This window comes from Brachyistius frenatus, unplaced genomic scaffold, assembly GCF_029030835.1.
Source record: "Brachyistius frenatus isolate BFR_SWC_R1_liver_20210118 unplaced genomic scaffold, ASM2903083v1 Contig_28, whole genome shotgun sequence".
Classification (NCBI taxonomy): Eukaryota; Metazoa; Chordata; class Actinopteri; family Embiotocidae; genus Brachyistius; species Brachyistius frenatus.
The window spans coordinates 1,199,155-1,219,515 of NW_027210627.1; the positions used below are offsets into that span (position 1 = coordinate 1,199,155).

General features: G+C 45.2%; 3 protein-coding genes across 3 annotated transcripts; 2 read left to right on the forward strand and 1 right to left on the reverse strand.

Moving 5' to 3' along the window:
- Positions 1 to 10: 10 nt before the first annotated feature.
- znf142 (zinc finger protein 142) lies at positions 11 to 8,489 on the reverse strand. Its single transcript, XM_069698805.1, has 9 exons — positions 8,134 to 8,489; positions 7,952 to 8,000; positions 7,395 to 7,865; positions 7,093 to 7,311; positions 5,220 to 6,041; positions 4,908 to 5,085; positions 1,881 to 4,782; positions 715 to 820; positions 11 to 593 (listed from the first exon to the last, which is right to left on the reverse strand). The coding sequence occupies exons 3-9, from the start codon at positions 7,858 to 7,860 to the stop codon at positions 58 to 60; spliced, it is 5,229 nt and encodes a 1,742-aa protein (XP_069554906.1). The 5' UTR covers positions 7,861 to 7,865; positions 7,952 to 8,000; positions 8,134 to 8,489; the 3' UTR covers positions 11 to 57.
- Positions 8,490 to 8,548: 59 nt separating this feature from the next.
- Positions 8,549 to 12,749, forward strand: bcs1l (BC1 (ubiquinol-cytochrome c reductase) synthesis-like). The gene is made up of 7 exons (XM_069698810.1): positions 8,549 to 9,159; positions 9,280 to 9,419; positions 9,750 to 9,944; positions 10,349 to 10,412; positions 10,501 to 10,673; positions 11,318 to 11,435; positions 12,443 to 12,749. Exons 1-7 carry the CDS (start codon positions 8,840 to 8,842, stop codon positions 12,693 to 12,695), a joined length of 1,263 nt encoding a protein of 420 aa, XP_069554911.1. The 5' UTR covers positions 8,549 to 8,839; the 3' UTR covers positions 12,696 to 12,749.
- Positions 12,750 to 14,187: 1,438 nt separating this feature from the next.
- cyp27a1.1 (cytochrome P450, family 27, subfamily A, polypeptide 1.1) lies at positions 14,188 to 18,994 on the forward strand. The gene is made up of 9 exons (XM_069698811.1): positions 14,188 to 14,425; positions 14,973 to 15,154; positions 15,664 to 15,863; positions 16,075 to 16,272; positions 17,147 to 17,310; positions 17,615 to 17,781; positions 17,974 to 18,055; positions 18,308 to 18,508; positions 18,757 to 18,994. Exons 1-9 carry the CDS (start codon positions 14,189 to 14,191, stop codon positions 18,886 to 18,888), a joined length of 1,563 nt encoding a protein of 520 aa, XP_069554912.1. The 5' UTR covers position 14,188; the 3' UTR covers positions 18,889 to 18,994.
- Positions 18,995 to 20,361: the final 1,367 nt, after the last annotated feature.

Genomic DNA, 20,361 nt, shown 5'->3' on the forward strand with positions numbered 1-20,361 from the left:
GTATGTGCCGATTAGTTTTATTAAGCTTTTGCAGAACAAACGGACTCCGCTGCATCTCTACTGTGGCTCGTCGGTGTTTTGTGTCGCTTCTGCAGCCTCCTCTTCCTCCTCCTCCTCCTCACAGGCCTGAGGAAGCTGCTCAGTGGCCGTTCCTTCTGCTGCTCTCTCATCCAGAGTCCCCTGCAAAGCCTCTTTCAGGGTGAGTCCACCAGCCTCAGAGTCCCTCACCACGCCCTGCTCCGCCGGCACCTCTGGATGGTGCCTCTGCAGATGTTTGACCACCTGGAACTTCTGTTTGGCCCTGTAGGAGCAGTGGCGGCAGCTGAAAGGCTGCTGCTTGGTGTGAGACAGGTAGTGATGTCGGAGGCCCGCCGGCCACCGGAAGGCCTTCTGGCACAGTCCGCACGTGTACGGCCGGTCGTCGCTGTGCTGCCGCTGGTGGGTCTTCAGGATGAAGCTGGTCTTGAAGGCTTTGCCGCATTTCTCGCAGACGAAAGGGCGCATGTCGCAGTGCTGCGTGTCCCGGTGGGCACGGAGGGCGTCTGCTCTGTTGGTGCGGTAGTCGCACTCGTCGCAGGCGTACGGCTTCTCCCCTGCAGACGACAAGTACATGTTGGTTTTTTTTTTTTTTTGTTTTCACATGTTCTCACACTAAAAATATTCAACATGGCCGACTGTTATAATCATCATCGTGTCTGTCTTGCTGATTGATACCTGTGTGTTTGGTCATGTGGTACTTCAGCTGAGTCGCCCACTTGCATTTGTAGCCGCACTCTGGACAAAGGTACTTCTTCTCTTCCTGGTGAACCCTCATGTGGAGCTGTGATAGGAAAGATACAAATTTAGTTGTTTTTTTTTAAAACGTAAAAAAAAAATGTAAAATCATTTCTGACTGTTCATAACAATTTATCTTGAAACAAATAACTTAAATCTGCAGTGTGCAATTTCTGTCTCCCCCTTCTGCCAGTGCTGCTCGTTACAGGCTCGTACTACTGCGCCTGGTTTGAGCGTCACCACTCCTGCCAAAGGACTCGTTTTCGTAATCAGTTTGATCCATTCGGTCTGAAAATGTTTGGAGGTCAAGAAGAGCTGCGCGATTGAATTATTTTTTATCCCCGTTTAAATTAGCACAGAGCTAAACCGACGGTTACTTAGCTCAGTCAGTGGAAGTCCCTGCTGCGCCTACCCCGCCTGTAGAGCTGGCTCTGCATGCATTCATACAGCCAGCGCAGGAATGTCTGACCAGACGCCAGATCTAAAAACTCGGTATACTTGGAAATACAGAGATTTACCTCACGGTACTTTGCTTAATATGCATTTTGCAAACTCATTTGGCAGGAGCTTGGCTGTATTGGACGTTCATTTACGTGTCCATGGTTGTCCGTGGTGTGTCTGTCTGGCATTTACTACCAATATTATTTTATAAAAATACATTTAACAACTTTGCAATTTAATACCTTTAAATATATACATATATATATATATATATATATAAATCAACCACACCGAAACCTATTAATGCTATTAGAGTAAAGGGCTGACGTGGGTGTTTATTGTCCGGTGCCTTCCTCGGTTTCTGCCCCCAAATTGTCAAAAGTAGTTTGATTTGCAAGCAGGACTCAACTGGGAGAGCAACGACTTAACCTGAGAGGCTGCATGCAGAGCAGAAACTTTGCTTCTTAGTTTTATATGCGCATGTGTCATTCTTTACCTCTCCTTATGTTTTATTTCTCCCTCACAGCTGCCTGTCCAACTCTAGGTTGTCGACTTTGTGCACAAGGACCTATATGTGCCCGTGTTAAATAATGCAATTTGCTAGCGATCGCGTTTTATGATATAAATCTGATGCCGTAGGATCATCCTCTAAACTTTGAGCTAACCTTCAGCCTCGATGGATCGGTGCAGGTGTAACTGCACTGCTCACAGCTGTAGGGCTTCTCCCCGGTGTGTATCCGAATGTGCCACGTGATCTTCTGCTTGTTCCGCGTGGAATACTCGCAGTCTGTGCATTTGTACAAGCGCTTGCTTCCATGTGAGCGCAGGTGCTGCTCCAGCACCAGCTGATGCCGACAAGCAAACTGACAAGAGCTGCACTTGAGGGGCTTGTCCTCCGGGGATCCGTCTTCGTGTTCATTCAGGAGGTGTTGAGCCAACTGCTGCCTGGCTTTGGTTGCAAAGGGGCACAGTTGACACTGATGTGCCAGGTGAGTTCTCTGATGGATCTCGAGGCGTTCCTTTGACTCAAAAGCCTCCTGGCAGGTGGTGCACTTCACCTGGAGGTGCTGGCTCTGTTGGTGAGTCTTCAGCGCGACGTCGCTGCTGCACGTGAAGTCGCACCGCTTGCACGAGAAACGGACCCGCAGCTGGTGCACACGTTTGCAGTGGTTCCTCAGAGCGATCTCGGAGCTGAACTGAGCATCGCAGCGAGTGCAGACGTGCTTCAGCTCCCCCGTGTGGCATCGGACTTTGTGCCGTCTCACGTCGTCGAGTGCGTAGCCGCTGAAGTCGCACAGCGGGCAAAAGTGCGACGGCTGTTTGTCGTGGATTCGCATCTTATGTTGACGCAGTTTGTTCGCAGCCCCGAAGGTCTTGTCGCACATGTCGCAGCCGTGACGACCGACTCCGGTGTGGAGCGACTCGTGCTCCTCCAAGCGGTAGCGCCTCGAGGTGCTGAAAGGACAGTAGCGGCAACGGTGAGGCCGGGCGCCTTTATGTTTGAGTGCAACGTGTTGCGTCATGCATCGCTCTTGTTTACAGGTGAAGGTACAGTGCTGGCAATGCAAACGTTTAGGCTCGGCAACACCTAGCCTTGCTTTTTTATGGACATGCAGAGTGTGACGAGTCAAAGACGTTTTAGATTTGGCGACAAATGAACACGCGGAGCACTGGACTTCATCTGGCTTCATGCAGCCTTTCTTTTCGTGGCTGTCTAACGCTCTTCTCTGACTGCACTTGAATGGACAGCTTGGACACCCAAAGGTTTGACGTTTCTTAGAAGCTCCCGCGGAACCTTCGCCCACCTCCTCCGCCAGGTCGTCTTTTTCGTTACCACCTTCATCGCCCACTTCTGAAATCCTCTGGTTCTCTTTTCTCCCGGAGACTTTCCTGCAGGTCGAGAGGTGCCGTTCAACTGTTGGGAGCCCGACTGATGAAAAACTGCACAGCTTGCATTTGAACTTCCCATCTTTTTTAGTGTAAAGGGACTTTTTCTGCAGTGGAATATTTCTGAGCTTCTTCCTCGAGGCACATTTTTTCACAAGCTTCCCATTTAAAAGCTTATTTGTCTGAATTTTGCTTTGCCGATGCTCTGACACGGCGGATGAAAGGGCCTCATCAACAAAGCCCTGACAGTTTGTCAACCGAGATGTGCCTTCTTCCTCTTCTTGTTGGTGAAATTCAAGATCTGTGGAAATCTTATTTTGTGAGGACGGAGGCTCCGTCTGATCTGAAATTGTTCCTCCATCCAGTTGTTGGGATCCTTCCTGACCTACAGTAGGGTTCTCTTTTCTGGCCGGACGTGTATTTGAAATGCCTACAAATGTTCTTGTTTTTCGTGGAAGTGCCGGGCACTTCTTTTTAAGGTGGCTCTCGAGGCCACGCCTCTGTTTGAACTGCACACCACAGGCCTGGCACTTGTGTCCGGTTATCCTGCCGTGGCACGAAGCCTGGCAGTGGTGCTTCAAAGCGCTCTCCCTACAGGTCACATAAGAGCATTTGTCACAGCGATAAACATCTTCAGCCGGCACCACAAGCATCTGCACCCTTCCCTCTAAAACCATGGCTTCTGCTTGGTCCTTGTCGTGCTTCTTCATCGCTTTCAGACGGATCTCGGATTGTAGCGGCTGATCTCGCTCGGGTGGGAAAGTAGAACTGATTGTTTCGACGGTATTTTCCACCTCGCCAGGCTCGGCAGGTTGACTCGTATTATTCGGACGCTCACAGCTTTCATCTACGTCGCTTTGTTCACACTCTCCGTCCGGCACCGCTGCATCATCACCCTCTGATGAACTGGTCGAGGCAGAGACGTCTGCCTTCTCTTGCGACGTGTCACAGTTTTCCTCCTCATTTTGTAAAGGGGAGGTTTGATAGTCGTTGGACGATAGCGTCGTTAAAACGAGAGTACAGTACTCTTCGGGATTGTTGACGGATGGAGTACTGTCTGAAATAGCTTCATTGACAACTTCTTGGGAAACAACGTGGAAAACATCCACAGGATCCACGGGTTGTGAACCAGTTTCTTTACTGGCATCTTGATCTGCTGAACCAGGAGGAAGAGATAGTTCACTCCGAGCGTCGGGAGCTGCAGATGTTGGAGCTCCTTCACCGGCGGATTGTTCGGAAACCGGAGGTTTAATGTAAAAATGCATGAACTCAGTCGAGTTCCTCTCCTTCTCCTTTGCAGCATAGTTCTCCAGCCACGCTTTGTCCCCGGGTACGTACCCATGAGCCTTCCTCTTGTGGAGGAAGAGGCTGATGCTACTGAAGGAGGAGTAGAAGCAGAGGGCGCAGCGAAACTCCTTGAGCTTGGTGTGTTTGCAGTTCTCGTGGTTTTGGAGTGCCTGTCGGTAGCAGGTGGTGTACGAGCAGTATTTGCACCTGTACGTAGCCAGCTGTTTCTCCACTCCAGAGTGTTTGGCCAACATGTGATTGCGGAGCTCGTACTTGCGCTTGCAGGCGTAAGCGCAGATCTCACACATGAGGGATTTGGCCTGATGTCTTAATTTGTGGCTGTTCAGCTGGTCCATGCGGTGACAACTATATGGGCACTGATCACAGGAATACCTAAGAGAAGAGACAGGAAGATTAGTGATGACAACTACAGTTCTCGTTTGATACTCGTTTGTACCCGACAATCAAAGACAAAAAAAATAAAATAAATCCAACCCAAAACCTTGTTAATTGTGTACCTGAGGTCTCCAGCATGTTTCCTCATGTGGACATTAAGATAGTGCTTCCACTTAGTGACGTATCCACATTCAGCGCACATGAAGTTCTTGTCATCGCAGTGAGTGAGCATGTGTTTCGAGAGGTAGGACTCGTCTCGGCACCTGAAGTCACACAGGTTGCACTTGTGGGGCTTTTCACCTAAAAAAAGAAAAGAAAAGAAGAGATGCCAATTAAATCGTATTAACTGCTACGAGAGCAACCGAACAGCAAAGACTGAGGACACTGAAAGGCTGCAAAGCCGCCGGGACAAGAAAAACGGATTCCGTCCTCACCACTGTGCATCAGCGCGTGTCGCTTCAAACCCCGTTTATGCGAAGTCACGTAGCTGCACTGCGAGCAGCGGTGGATCTTCTCGTTGGCGTGCAAATGTCCGATGTGCTGCTCGAACTCCACGGGGTTAAACGTGACGAAGGGGCAAAAGTCACAGCAAAGCTCTTCGCTCCCTGGGTGACCGTGCCGCTGATGCTGGCGGAAGACCGCTTTATTGGAGCAGGAGAAATCACAGTCGGAGCAGTGGTAGGCGAGGTGTGTCCGACGATGAGCCTCCATGTCTGCCTCGCTTTGGAAGACCGCACCGCAGGCGTGATGGCGACACTCTACCGCTTTGACCGCGTGCACTTCCGCCGCGTGTCTCACGAGGTCTTTGCGCAGACTCTGGAAAGAACAACCGTCCTGGAAGCAGGCCAAGGGCTCGCTGTCTGACGGGATGTTGTGCGTCTTCATGTGAGCCTTGAGCGCCCTGCTCTGACGAAAGCTTTGACCACAGGCGGGACAAAGGTAGCTCTTGGCTGTCTTACCGTCCTCCACATCGCCAGCATGCACGCTGACGAGGTGGCGGCGGATTGCGTTCCTCTCCACGGCAGAATACTCGCACAAGTGGCAGCGATGGACCTTTTCGCCGGCCTCCCGCAGCCGATGGATGCGCAGCTTGCTCTTGCTGGTGAAGTAACGCTTGCAGGTGGGACACTGGAGGCTGGGGTCAGGGAAATGTAGACGAAGGTGCTCCTGCAGGTGAGAGCGCATCTTGAAGCAGCGGCGACACTTGGGGCAGGTGTGGGTGCGGTAAATATGCTCCGATCCCTCTGCAAGGAACTCTAATGGGACAATAAAATGAAAGTATAACCCCGACAAACATCAGAAATGTTTTTAAATTTTTTTTTTTTTTTAATTAAGTAAGTATCTCTGGTGTTTCCCGGTGCTATCATTACTTCTTTACATATTTATTAATGGTTTAGTTTGATGAATAAATCTTTCATTAGTACTCATGCTGTAACATTTGAACTCGTTTATGTTTACCAACTGAATGCGTCTTATTCTCCCATTGACATTAATGAAATATGTTTACTTTTGCCTTGATTGTTATTTCTTATGTATCTTGCACTGCTTCATCTGACTGAGATGCTTTTAAAAACCACTTATATCTGTGCAGGAGGGGCAAACAAAAAGTTCAGAGATGGATCGTGTTGCAGGCGAACAGAGTGCAGCACTGTGACCTGCACACAGCAGGGGGAAACCGTAACTTTCACGAGTCATTATTCCAAGTTTCTTTGCTTGATCAACATCAGCACCTGATTTACAAATATGTTTGTGACCACCGGTTCGGCTGCATCTGCGATTTCACCGTGGACTTGAGCAGAGAGCGCGCATCACATTATGTGTCAAACTGTGATGATCTGTGGTGCCCGAGGGGAAAACATTCGGCACAAATGACCTGAACTGTGGTGCGATGGCGCTTTGTTTCTCCAGCATGACGACATGCAGGTTTCACGTCTGCAAGGACAAATCGTCGCCTCCCGACCACCTCTACTCACCAGATGTGACGCCCTGCGACTTCTTTCTAGTCCCCAAAAATTTGACACAAAAACTTTTCAGCACGCTCTTTACTCAAGTTTCAGGTCGACAGTGAATTTGCAGGTGAGCCTGTATAACAAAAGCCTGTGTGTAACTTCGGTGCTGATGTTGATCAAGCGATGTAACTTGGAATACTCACTCATTAAGATTACTGCTTCCGCTCTTTGGACGTCACGGTGCTGCGCTCCGTTCACATGCAACATCAGCAGTCTCCGAACTTTTTGATTTCCCCTCATGTGAATGAAAATGACCGACGGGCACTATAATCTACCAAATACGAGTACATGCACACACCTTTGGAGGGCAGTGGTGCAGCATCCACTGCTGAAGATTTCTCTTTTTCCACTGCCTCTCTCGCTTGTTTCGTATCATCCCCTCGCCTCTCAAGCTCTTCCTCATGCCCGTCTCGTGGTGATGATGACGACACACAGGCATGTTTTCTTTTGGGCCTGCGAGAGACCTCGGGCAGGTGGCTCCCATTAGTGCTCACGGCTGTGTGCTCAGGATCGTTTCCTGAGGACAGATATAAAATAGCTGGGAAATTCTAACTTTCGCCACAAGAAAAAGAGACAAGAGTTCTGCATTTATTTTTTTACCTCGAGCGTTATCTGGCAGGTGGTTGTGCTCCCTGAAGTCTTTGGCATTTTGAGTCACAAACGGGCAGTGGAAACAGCCGAAGGGCATGTGGCCCTTCCGGTGGCTTTCCATCTCACCCTGTGTAAGAAATGACACTTTGCAGGAGCGGTAGGAGCAGGGGAAAAGAGTCAGAGCGTGCGTGGACGTCAAGTGGGCTTGATACCCCTGACGGTCTGCGCTGCTGAACCGGCAGCCTCCCTCAGAGCAGGGGAACGGGCCTTTCAGGTCACCGTGGCTGGTTTTAAAGTGGTGTTTCAGAGCACCCGGCTTAGAGAAGACCTCATTGCACTGAGAACACTTGTAAATGTCCAGCTGTCCTTTCCTGGAGGAAGTTGTTTTCCCTTTTGAACAGGGATGAGAGACAAACAATCCACTGTCTGAGAGACTTTGTCCACATTTTTCACATCGATGTTCCACTGTCTCCATCGTGTCTGAAAAACAGAGCACGGCCTTTGGTTATAACGTGACAGATCTAATAAAAGAGTCTCTCAGCAGACGTGTTTTTGACTTTACTTACAGGATTTCAGAGTGAGACCTACTGCCTGGCTTTCCAAGATTGATTCTATCTGAAAAACAAAACATCAACAATTGTTAGTTTAACCGTGTGGCTGTCCTCTCCAGCCCGGAGGCCCATATTTACTGCTTCATACCAAGAATCCTAAGTTTGCATTAGGTGATAGTCGCCGAAGTTTCACTTACTGTTTATGATTTTATAAAGTGGTGGCAATAATAACCACCTGTACCGCTGGATAAGCTAAGGTCAGGTAGCTTCTTGTTATTTTCACCGCTCACTGTTTCGCTCCCTCAGCTCCTGTTAGTCGTCAGTTTCTCTGTTGTGGTTCGAACCGTCTACATTAAAATACACTCAAAGTTTGATCCACCAGAAATATACTTTTTTTAAATTTTAAATTTTATTTTTTTTAGAAATGTGTTGTTTCAGCTTGCGAGCTTAAATTTTGTCGACACAACACACTTGCTAAGGAAGCGGAACTAATGTTGGCCAGCAGTGGCGAACAGTCGGACTGATATTCCTGAGACACAGGAGGCGCAGCAGAGGTCGCTGGAGAACTCGCGCTGCTGCGGTACGCCGCACGCACACGTGTGATTGTTAAAAAGACCGTTTTGTTTACGGGATCCGTGAAGCCCTCTGTGGTAGCCGTGTGAGATGAAGACAGAACAAGGACGTCGGTGGATCATCTTAATTTAAGACCGGGCCGCTGTCAGCTGCTTCCAGCTGTCGCCGGGACTCATCAGCCGACAGGAGTGATCGATATCCTTCATTTATTACCACACCAGACTACCACTCACACCCCCAAATGAGCCTACATTCATTTTGCGGGTTCGCGCTCCTACAAAGCGCCACAGCGTCGGTTTAGAGTCCCGATCGCGTCCAGGAGTCCTCGCCATGCCCCTGTCCGACTTCCTGGACGGCCTGAAGGACAACCCGTACTTCGGGGCTGGTTTTGGACTGGTCGGGGTCGGCACGGCGCTGGCGGTAGCCAGGAAAGGAGCCCAGGTGGGCATGATCTTCTTCCGCAGGAACTACATGATCACCCTGGAGGTTCCCAGCAAGGACAAGAGCTACCACTGGCTGCTGAGCTGGATCACCAAGCACGCCACGCGCACTCAGCACCTCAGCGTGCAGACGTCCTACCTGGCGCACGAGAGCGGACGGGTCCACACGCAGTTTGACTTCCACCCGAGTCCCGGGAACCACATCATCTGGTCAGAGCGATCCTCCGAACAGATTTGTGTTGTCGTAGCTGTACTCCGGCTTTAAAATCCTTACGTCAAGTTGACATTGTCTATGAATGTGATGGGTCGTTCTCCATTTGTGGTCTGCAGGTATGGGAGGAAGTGGATCAGGGTGGAGCGGACCAGAGAGAAGCAGATGGTGGACCTGCAGACTGGGATCCCCTGGGAGTCGGTCACTTTCACCGCTTTAGGCAGAGACAGACAAATCTTCTTCAATATCTTACAAGAAGGTACGCGTTACTGTACGAGGGGCGTTCAAAGACATCCGAGACTGTTCCTGTTGCGCGCGAACGGAGAGCAGCGCAGTGATGTGCCCGGAGGAGGGAGGGGGGGAGAGAAGGAGCTATAACTTTGAAGGAAGTATTCCAGGTTGATCCACATCAGCACCTGAGTTTCACGCCTCTTTGTGGCCACTGGTATGTGCGCATTTGCAACAGAAGCAGCCTCGGCAGAACTTTTTGATCGCTCCTCGTCTAAACCTTTCAAATGCAGGTTTTTGCCACAGAAAGGCTGACAAACACAGCCGGTCATTCAGTGCAGCTGTCAAACGTGTTTTGCAGCGAGAGAATTGGCCTTAAAGCAGGAGGAAGGAAGGACAGTGATGTACACGGCCATGGGCGCAGAGTGGAGGCCCTTTGGGTTCCCACGGCGACGCAGACCCCTCAGCTCCGTGGTGCTGGAGGGGGGCGTGGCCGAAAGGATCGTAGACGACGTGAAGGACTTCATTGGAGCCCCGAAGTGGTACACGGATAGAGGTGGAGTATCCCAGACATCAGCATCATCCATTTAGTGCATACAGATGCTAATTTTACTTTAATGTCACCCAGTTAAATAATTCACGTTTGGCATCGTGATCACCGCATCGTGCAGGTCAGCAGTGTCCGTTTTAGAGTCCGCAGCGTACACTTGAATGCGCCAACCGATAGGAACTTATCCTTTCACTGATCAGTAATGCACCTTTAAAATAAACAAATGAATTAAAGATAAACGGGAAATAAAGCTTCAAATCCGCAAAGCTGATTTTTCATCCTAAAATACAGGAAATTCTATACATGCTTGGAAAATGTTAGTGATTTGTTTTTAAACAATAATAAATGAATATCTTTTTCAGTCTATCTGTATAACAGTAATTTTTTTTTTTTTTTTTTGGTTCCTGCAGGAATTCCCTACAGAAGAGGATATCTGCTGTACGGTCCTCCAGGATGCGGGAAGAGCAGCTTTATGTGAGCCTGGATTTATGTTTTGCTGTTAAAACTCGTCCTCTACTCGTGTGCGACCTCACCGACACGTTTGTACCTCGCTGTGTTTCAGCACGGCGCTGGCAGGCGACCTGGGCTACAGCATCTGTCTGATGAGCCTGAGTGACCGAACGCTCTCGGACGACCGTCTGAACCACCTCCTCAGCGTGGCGCCACAGCAGAGCATCATCCTGCTGGAGGACGTGGACGCAGCCTTCGTCAGCCGGGACCTGGTCCCCACTGAGAGTGAGTAGCAGGGAGGATTGCTGGTTTTGGATTTATCTTAAGAAACAAAATGCAGGTGTTAGTCTGTTTTAAATCCTCACATACAGACTGGTGACAAATTAAAGGGAAAAACGTGAATGTTAGACCCCGACGGTGAGGGGATCCGGTGGCTCTTTGGGGGCCACTTCGTCCCCTTCGTCCCCTTAGAAGTAAGTGTTGCTGTAAGTCAGTGCAAAGTTGTTCGGAGTGATCACTTCCCCTCCACCTCTGCCAAGATGACAATGTTCCCATTTTTTAAGGCGCGAGAGGGTCACTGAATGCTTTGATGGGTTTGAAAATGTTGTGAAGTAGACGCCGCGGCCTTCGCTGTCATCAGATTTCAACCTCATTGAACACCTGAGACAGTTTTGACTGGAAGAACGGTGTCGACTTTCAGAGTTGTAGAGTCTCTACCAAGGTGCCTCTATGCTGTTTGTGGTGTCCCAACACCTCACTAAAACACTCAATGTTGGGTTTTCCTTTCATTTGTCATGAGTCTGTTCTCGGCTCAAATTGTTGAGTTGAGAAGAAGTTGAAATTCAGTATTGAGTTTACCTGTAAATCTTTGGTTTCTCAGGCTCAGACTCTGTCTTTGTGTTTGATTCTGTGTTGTCTTTGCCTCTCAGACCCTCTGGCCTACCAGGGAATGGGCAGACTGACCTTCAGTGGGCTGCTGAACTCCCTGGATGGAGTGGCTTCGTCTGAGGCCAGAATAGTTTTCATGACCACCAATTTCATAGACAGGTACAGTTGAAAGACATTTCACAAGGACAGTATTTAGTGTTGATGTACAAGCAAACAAACTCATAAATCTTCAACTGAAATAAAAACTTAGAGTTGAAATGCAATTACACAGCCAATAAATAATGTTTATGACTTCTTATGGGAGGAAATGTTTATTAGGAACATCTAGTAAAAACTATTGGAGCCTATCGCATTCATCCTGCATTAAATCTTCTTCATGAAGGTGATCATGTTCAGTTTTTTTAAATGTGGAGGTGTTGTTTGTGGTGCTTACTTGTCCTCAATGATGTAAATGATGTGAACACCAAAACAGAAACCTCAATTGGTTAAAGCTGCTCTTAGGTCAGTTCTTTCAGTTGTTTACATCTTGGTAAATTATATAGAAACCAAAAGGAAATACTACTTAAGTTATATTGTAAATTAATATATATTTTAAAAGAAGAGGATAAATCTAATAAACATTACTAAATGACAACTTAAAGCTGCAACATTAAATATTTTCATGTTAATAATGGTTTGAATGACCAATGTGTGAACGGTGTCAGTCAAAGTGATGAACACACTGAGAATTATCTTGTGGCCCTCAGTTCTATGGAGCGTTTTTGTCTCTTTTGGGAACTTGTTTTGGTTTTGCTGCTCAGAAATATATGTTGTCATCTTCACTACCTGCTCAGCACAAAGTTTGTGAGTGAACATAAAGGAGAATTCAGAGCAGCTAAACAGAAAGAAAACCTTCTTCAAAGGTGATGGAGACCAAAACAGAGCTAAAAGAGAGAGAACGGCCAAATTCACTGTGACAATGTTATACGATTTGTTTTCATTGTGTTCTGCTACAATGAAGTGGAAAAAGATGAAAGAAATGCGGCTTTAAACCAATTTTAAATTTAAGTGAACATTACGAAACAGATTTTTAAGGGATAAATAAACGTGTTCTTTCACTGGTGAGTTTTATGCCCATTCAGGAGTATTTTTCAGAGATAAGTAACTGCCCCTCTTTCCTGTAACAGGTTAGACGCAGCGCTGATCCGACCCGGCCGCGTGGATCTGAAGCAGTACATCGGGCACTGCACCCACCAGCAGCTCGTTCAGATGTTCCGGCGGTTCTACCCAGAAGAACCTGCCTCTGAAGGAGAGCGCTTTGCGGAGCGAGCTTTAGCCACCCAGTCTGAGATCAGCGCCGCTCAGGTGCAAGGACACTTCCTGCTGCACAAAATGGACCCTGCAGGATCTATAAAGAATGTTGACCAAATACGAGGATGACAGGACTGACGGGCGTTTTGAGACCGTTCACTGAATAAAGACAAATATAAGAAATATCAGTGAAATGGTTTTATATTTCCAGTTGAATTTATTTTATTAGTAAGACAGATGTGCTTGGACACACACTGAACTTCGAATAGTTGACCAACTGCATCTATTGGCATTTACATCATGGATTTACTTGCAAAGCTACAGACTACAGCACCTCTGTGGGGACATTTTAGTTTAACTTCGGTTTTTCAAATTTGCGGCTAAAAGGTGTCTGTCATTAAAATAAACAAAAAAGAGATTTATATACATTTTTGGTATTACAATTAATCCGTTATGTCAGGTCGGAGTGTCTTCTTAAGTTTAAAGCAGTTCTTGCCTCTCCTTTGAGCGCTGGCGTATTTAACACGGTACATATTGGAGAGTCGACATCAACTGCTCTTGGTGGGCGATGGCTCGGCTCTGCTGATAATTGCACACGTCTCTGTTGCAGTCTCCTGGATTCAGTTGACCCTCTTAACACCTAAAACTAGACAATCAGGAAGGTCCACTCCTTGAAAAAACACACACTCCTAAACAGGCTTGTAAGGAGATGGGTATGTAAGATGTGTATATCGAAACGGGAAGTCTTCTAATTATCATGGCACAGTATATACAATTTCTTTATGACGGTAAAGTTAAATAAAAGCTGCCGTCCCGTCTGTGAGGTTACTGATCAGATAAATTGATGTGATTCTATATAAAATTAGTTCCTGATCTCCAGCTGTTTCTGCAGAAGATTCCTGAATAATATCTGATTTAAAGAAATGTGAAACTATCTCTTATGACGTGTTTTCTGAGCTGGTTTTTCCTTCTAATCCTCCTACTTGACTCTTTTACCACTGACCGGACTAAGTTTGCAAAGATCTCTGGCCAGTTCTGGAACCTACCAAACTGAATTTGGATTTATTGTTTTTTATTTATTTATTTATCACTTACAACACGCAGTTCATGTCCAGCCCAGGAAGTTATACAAGAGAAGACCAACAGAAACATGTCTTCACATGCTTTCTGACAAGTCTCAGAGATAGGAAGCAACAAGCTTGTCTGTGTTGCACTGATGAACTCACTGTCTTATTTATGTTGGAGATTATAATATGGAATGATTATGCATTATAGTAGGTATCAATATGCAGTTTAAATTCTCTATAATGTCTTTGGTTTCCATCAGGAACATTGTTATGGACTGATTTCTTTGTAAGATATTATTTTGCATTTTATATTGTCTGAATGAAAGAATACCATTACCATACAGTTTTGGTGAGCTATTATTTACAAGAGAGAATGACATAATTTTCTTCTTGCTATAATCACCCAGAACACTAATGTAACTTTGTCCTGGTTGGTTCCTGTGAGCCGGGCTGGACGGGTTAAACGTTCCGTGCGAAGTGGCCCCTCCCTGCTCAGCGTCTCTCCTCTCCTGAATGTAAACAGGAACCCTGTGTATTTCCGTCTCTGCCCTCGTAATGGCTGCATGGCTGTCCCGGAGAGTGATGCCTCGGAATGGCAGCTGGCTGCTACAGCCTTGCCCCGTCTCTGAGGTCTGCTCCAGAGGGGCCGGGAAGGCCTCCTCTGCCCCGGTGGCCCTCGCCGCCCTCCGTGATAAGCCTCGGAAGGCGGAGGATCTCCCACACGTCAACTTCTTGGAGCTGCTCTACAGACTGGTGTTTCAGGGCTTCTACAACCGTATGCATGAGCTACAGGTACGACGGGCTGCAGGTCACTGCTCTACAGGAGCTCGGGGTGTCACAACAGGTCTAGGCAACAGGGATGCAAGTTTCAGTCTGCTTGTTTTCTGCATGATGCATTCCAGAAATCCCCTGATACTGTAAAACTCTTCACAGAGCTTTGGTTTCTTCTTTATTTCAGGCTTTAAGGTGTGCTTTGAGTGACTGGGTGACATTTGACCCTACCCTCAATGCATAATGTAAAATGTCAGGCTGGTTGAATTACTTTCGTTTCCATATTAACCCCCAGATAACAACAGCTGACTCTCACAGAGGCAGTATTGTTTACTTTCCTTGCAAGATCACTTTCTGTGAGCTGATTAGATTCCAGTTACTCTCACATGGTCAGATTTGACCATATGTGCAACGTGGCTCTTTTCTCTTTTTTCTTTCATTACACAACACAGCTGTGTTGCTCTAAACATGTCACTTTGGAGCAGCAGTTGAAAGTGCCATTTCTTAATTTTATGAGGCTGCTTACACACGTTTCTCTGTTTAATCTCGCATTCACTTGTTCTACCAGATCTACGATAAGCAGCGATATGGCCACATATACAGAGACGGACTGAAGTCGGTGTCCGTGAACACCCCACAGCTGCTGGAGGAAATCCTGAGGAAGGACGAGAGGTTCCCCTGCCGGGGAGACATGTCCTTGTGGAAGGAGTATCGCGATATGAAGGGGTTCGGCTACGGGCCTTTTACAGAGTAAAGACCACAGTATTGTACCATGTGTCCAAGCAATACATTTCCACACCTCTAAAAATCATTAATCCTTGTTAAAACTTACATAAGGGCTTTTAAAAGTTGTGTCATGTGAGTGGGAAGGATTGATTCAGACCCGGTGGTATTACAGAGATCGCTCCTAGGCTGGAACATTAATGTTGGCTTTGATTATTGGGTCAAATAAACAATTATAGACGATGAACATATATTTGACAAAACTATCTATCTAAAAAACAAAATCAGGATTGAAGGGACCCATAAAGTGGAGTCCAAAAGTCTGAGTGCACATTGAAAATCTGTCCTATTTTCATGTAAATCTGGAAGTAACTGAGGATTTAGAAAATTTTACAAATACAAGAAATGCTGATTAGTCAGCAGTCCAATTTATCACATCAATATCCACTATGACACTTTGTTATTTCCTTGATTGATTTCCACTTAAAGGTTCAGTGCGAAGTCGTGTGTCCCCACTTTCTTTGTGTTTCTTTCAGGGAGGGCAAGAGGTGGTACAACCTGAGGGTGGTGCTGAACAAGCGCATGCTGCATCCGAGGGACTCGGCCCAGTACGGCAGGATCATCAATGAGGTGGTCACAGACTTCACCAAGAGGATCTGGTACCTGCGCCGGGGCAGCCCGACGGGAGATTTAGTGACCGACTTGTCCAACGAGCTTTATCTGTTTTCACTGGAGGGTGGGCAGCAAATCACTGTCCAGTGCTGAAAGGCTGAGTCAAGTGCACTGTGTTGAAATAAGTCAAAGTCATTGAAATTAAATAATTAAATATACAAATTTAAATAATAGAAGTGAATTTCAGCTGCTCTTGTTACAAATTTCTTGAGTTCAACTCAGACTTTTTCATATTTGTCTTCCTCTTATCTTAAACCTGAACCGTTTCCTCTCAGGAATTGCCTCCATATTGTTCGAGACAAGACTTGGATGTCTGGAAAAGGAAATCCCTGCTGGTACACAGGAGTTCATCAACGCCATAGCCCAAATGTTCTCCAACAGTATGGCTGTGGTGATAATTCCCAAGTGGAGCCGCAACCTGATGCCCCACTGGGGGCGCTACATCGCTGGCTGGGAGGGCATCTTCAGCTTTGGTGAGATGCTTCAATCTCACAGTGATGTTAGTTTCTTTATGTTTTTTGTGGAAATACCACCAGTGTACAATCCAGTTTCACATCCAAATGTGTAATAGCTGTGTTGGTTTCACAAAAAAACTGCTCTTAAATTGTGAGATGCCTACGTTTTTCCTGGTGTATCAGTTTCAGACAGTAATGGCTTTGTCAACTGTGACATCACCATCGCGGCATTTTGGAAGCTGCAGTCAGCGGTGCAGTCAAAGTAAACAAAAGTCGTACAGGAAATGGATTTTAAGTTAGTTATCTAACTCATTAATTTGTTGCACTAAAGAAGAATAAGTAAACTGAGAGATATCACACCAGGACAAACTCAGTAAGGATGCCAGCGATGTTAATTGGCTAAATTGTCACACATTAACATTGAACCATATGACCTTTTCTAGTGGACTTGTCCACGTCATGTGGACCAACACTACCTGGTTTGTTTTCGAAGAATGCAGTTTGATTATGTTTAACTTGGTTCGGTTTCATAAAAAAAGATCATTGTTTGGGTTAAAAAAGTACGTTACTTAAGTAAGTAAGTACACGTTATGTAGTTAGGTTACATTATGTAGGCTTATCTTACACAAAATGGTTTGGGCTACTAAAATTAAAACCCCTTTCTCACAAACTCAAACGGGGTTAAAGCCCTGTGTTTGATCCACCCACCCGACCTCCTTCCTCCACTCCCACTCTTTCTACTCCCTTACATAACTTCCTTTTTCAATAACCCAGCATCTCACGATTTCAGAGACATTATTATTGTATTATTATCTTACAAACTTTGTAAGACTTGAAGTTCATATTTGTGCGTACTAAAATTTAACACTTCCTTTTGCTGCACTAATTCTAGCGAAAGAGCTGATTGACAAGAAGATGGAGGTCATTCAGCAGCGTTTGGAGAACAACCAGGAAGTGGAGGGCGAATACCTGACACACCTCATCTCAAACACTCAGATGAGCCCCAAAGATGTGTACGCCAGCATCGCTGAGCTTCTCTTAGCTGGAGTGGACACGGTAAAAAAAAAAAATTAAAAAAAAAAAAAAAAAAATCCCTTTTTAATACACATCCAGACTCAAACCAGGTTTAGTCTTTAGAAATTTCCCTCCAAAAATGTTTCCATCTTACATCTGCGATGACTCAATCTGAACACATCTCAAGTTTTTTCCTGATTTAAAAGACATTCTGTAAATTTGTAATCATCAGTGTGAAAAGTTGAAATATGAGCTGGGCTGTGACTCAAATTACAAATTTTTCTTCTGCACACACACACACACACATATATATATCTTTGTTTATTTTACATTTCTTGATTTTTAGACCTCCAATACCCTAACTTGGACTTTGTACGAGCTGTCCAAGCAACCTCTCATCCAGGACATCCTTTACGAAGAAGTGTCCACACTGGTACCTGCAGACCGGGTCCCCACTGCTGAGGAGGTCAGGGAAATGCCATATTTAAGGGCTGTTATCAAGGAAACGCTGAGGTGAGGTTATGGTGTTGCATTGCTGGGGTTCCACTTCCTCTGTGAAGCTATTCATGATGTAAAGACTTCGACAGGCAAGGGGATGTGGGTTTAAACGTCCATTTATTTACCTGTATCTTCAAATTTCTGTCCTGCATCAGTCTGCAACTCGCCTGCTAAAAGTAAAGTGAATGAAACATGTTTATTTTACAGGATGTACCCCGTGGTTCCTTTGAATGCGAGGATCATAACAGAAAAGGATGTTACCATTGGAGGATATCAATTTCCAAAGAAAGTGGGTCTGTTTTTTAATCTGTATTTGACTTTTTGCGCTTCGTTTGTTTGTACTTGTGTAACAAATTCAAGAGAGGTTTAGTAGGAGTTTAAACATCGAGTGCCACTACAGATTATAATAAAATAGAAGCATTTTCTTCAGTAATTGAAAAAGAACGGACAAAAAAAACAACCTACCAAAACAGAACAAATACATGATATTAGGGTTTCATATTAGACCAGAGCTTCAGTTTTTCATCTTTTGCGTCTGCAGACGCCTTTCCTGTTCTGTCACTACGCCATCAGTCACGATGAGGACACCTTCCCAGAGCCTTTCACGTTTAAACCGGAGCGATGGCTCCGCGACGGCCGCAAAATGCCCAACGCCTTTGGCTCCATACCGTTTGGATTCGGAGTGAGAGGCTGTGTCGGGCGCCGGATTGCTGAGCTTGAGATGTATTTAGTTCTGTTTCAGGTGAGTGACGAGTGGGGAAGAAAATCCTCTGCAACATATGCTTAAGTTGCAAAAGGTCTGATGTGAACCTGGGTGCTATAAAAGAGTCAAACTGATTTCAAACCAGACATACATGTTGAGGGAAAGAAGGTCTTCTGGAGTAAAAAACGTCAAAATTCAAAGTTACACGAATGAAATGTCTCATTCAGTCATTTATGGAATGAAATAACTCCACATTTGTCTTTTTTATTTATGTTTTTACCCTCCAGATAATCAGGCAGTTTCAAATCAAACCAGACCCTTCAGTGGGAGAGTTGAAATCCATCAACCGCACAGTTCTGGTACCGGACCAACAACTAAACCTGCACTTTGTAGAGAGACGGGGTGAACTGGCAGCGTGATTGGCTCTCGCAGATTGGTTTAAATGCACATGTTGGATGAATGAAGGAAATGTCAGCATTTTTGTATAAATTCCTGATATATATATATAAAAAAAAAATATATACTATAAAATGAATGTGTTTAAGGTTATACAGTACATATCATATTTTTTAAAATAGGCTACTATATATCGAGCAAAAAATGGACTACATAATAGTTACTTAGTTTGAAGCAACTAATCACTGAGGGCTTCATGAATGTTAACAGTATGATGTACTGTGTATAAAAAAACGGTGTTTCTTGTTCAACAAGCTGTTTGAAATGTCATCATCTGAGCTTTCAAAGGTTTCATATTCATAAAAAAAATTTCAATATTCTGTAAACAGTATTTTGCTGTTATTTTTTCATGTTTGTTCTCTTCATTGAAAATCTAAGTTGGCATTACATTCCCTGGGAGAATAAGCATTCACAAATATGGAGATAGTTTCCTGCCAAAATCAACCTGCCGAACAAACACAATCTGTTTTACAAATGCGCTACGATTCACTTCCTTACAGTGAGGTTTGCAAATACAAACACCATTCACAACTGAATGCATTTTGTTTTGCAAATACAAACAAATACACAACATAACTAAAACATCATGCTTCAGAAACAAATACAGCATGTCTTACAGCTACAAAAAAAAAATAATATTACAAAGACAAAAAGAAATCTCGTAACATTTGGCACAATCTTTCCACCATCATTGATTCAAGGACTCTCTTCTTCCCCTAATAAACCTCACACTACTTCCGCACTGGCAGTTAAAGTTACCTTTAAATATACGTTTCTAATGCAAACAGGTGAAACACATAAAAACATGATATTTCTCCATCAATTGAATATAAATACATAAATTACCCTGTAATTTATAAAGTAAAGAAATCAGGATTTGGCCATTAAAGTTCTCTTCCTTTGTGGTTTTTGTCTGTATTACAGTTAGAAAATAGAAAAATGTTGCAATGCTTGCAACAATATTAATACAGTATCATACAGAAATGAACAATAATAATGATTATAATGATGTGCCTTTGGAACTGTCTTTAAATACGATAATCAGACAAATTGAGATATGCAACTTCGACAGAAATGGCCATGTAGAAAATTGTCATTGTGTGTGCGCCCTGCTACACAAATTACCCAGCAGGGGGAGACATAATTACATGAAAAGCGACTGAACGTCTCAGGAATATTCACACTCAACAGAGGCTCCTGCACTTTGGAGCAGGAGGTCAGAAATGAGCCCAATAATATTACTCTTCTCTGACTGTACCGGACACACCAAGTCGTGTTCAACACACGAGAAATGTTATTTTCTCTTGAGAGTTTTGGGGGAGAAAAAAAAACAACAACAACAACCTCAAAACAGAGCAGTTTAATTTTTTTTTACTACTAAAAGCAAATTCGCTTCCAGGTTTGAGTGACAGCCTTGGCCACCAATCACAAAGCCC

Coding starts and splice junctions, on each gene's coding strand:
- znf142 (XM_069698805.1), bottom strand. CDS start 7,860: ATGGAGACAGTGGAACATCGATGTGAAAAATGTGGACAAAGTCTCTCA. Junction 6,042..7,092: donor TGCACCACTGCCCTCCAAAG/GTGTGTGCATGT, acceptor TTGTCCCATTAG/AGTTCCTTGCAGAGGGATCG. Junction 5,086..5,219: donor ACACGCGCTGATGCACAGTG/GTGAGGACGGAA, acceptor TTCTTTTTTTAG/GTGAAAAGCCCCACAAGTGC.
- bcs1l (XM_069698810.1), top strand. CDS start 8,840: ATGCCCCTGTCCGACTTCCTGGACGGCCTGAAGGACAACCCGTACTTC. Junction 9,160..9,279: donor CCCGGGAACCACATCATCTG/GTCAGAGCGATC, acceptor TGTGGTCTGCAG/GTATGGGAGGAAGTGGATCA. Junction 9,420..9,749: donor CTTCAATATCTTACAAGAAG/GTACGCGTTACT, acceptor CGTGTTTTGCAG/CGAGAGAATTGGCCTTAAAG.
- cyp27a1.1 (XM_069698811.1), top strand. CDS start 14,189: ATGGCTGCATGGCTGTCCCGGAGAGTGATGCCTCGGAATGGCAGCTGG. Junction 15,864..16,074: donor TTATCTGTTTTCACTGGAGG/GTGGGCAGCAAA, acceptor GTTTCCTCTCAG/GAATTGCCTCCATATTGTTC. Junction 18,056..18,307: donor GATATCAATTTCCAAAGAAA/GTGGGTCTGTTT, acceptor TTGCGTCTGCAG/ACGCCTTTCCTGTTCTGTCA.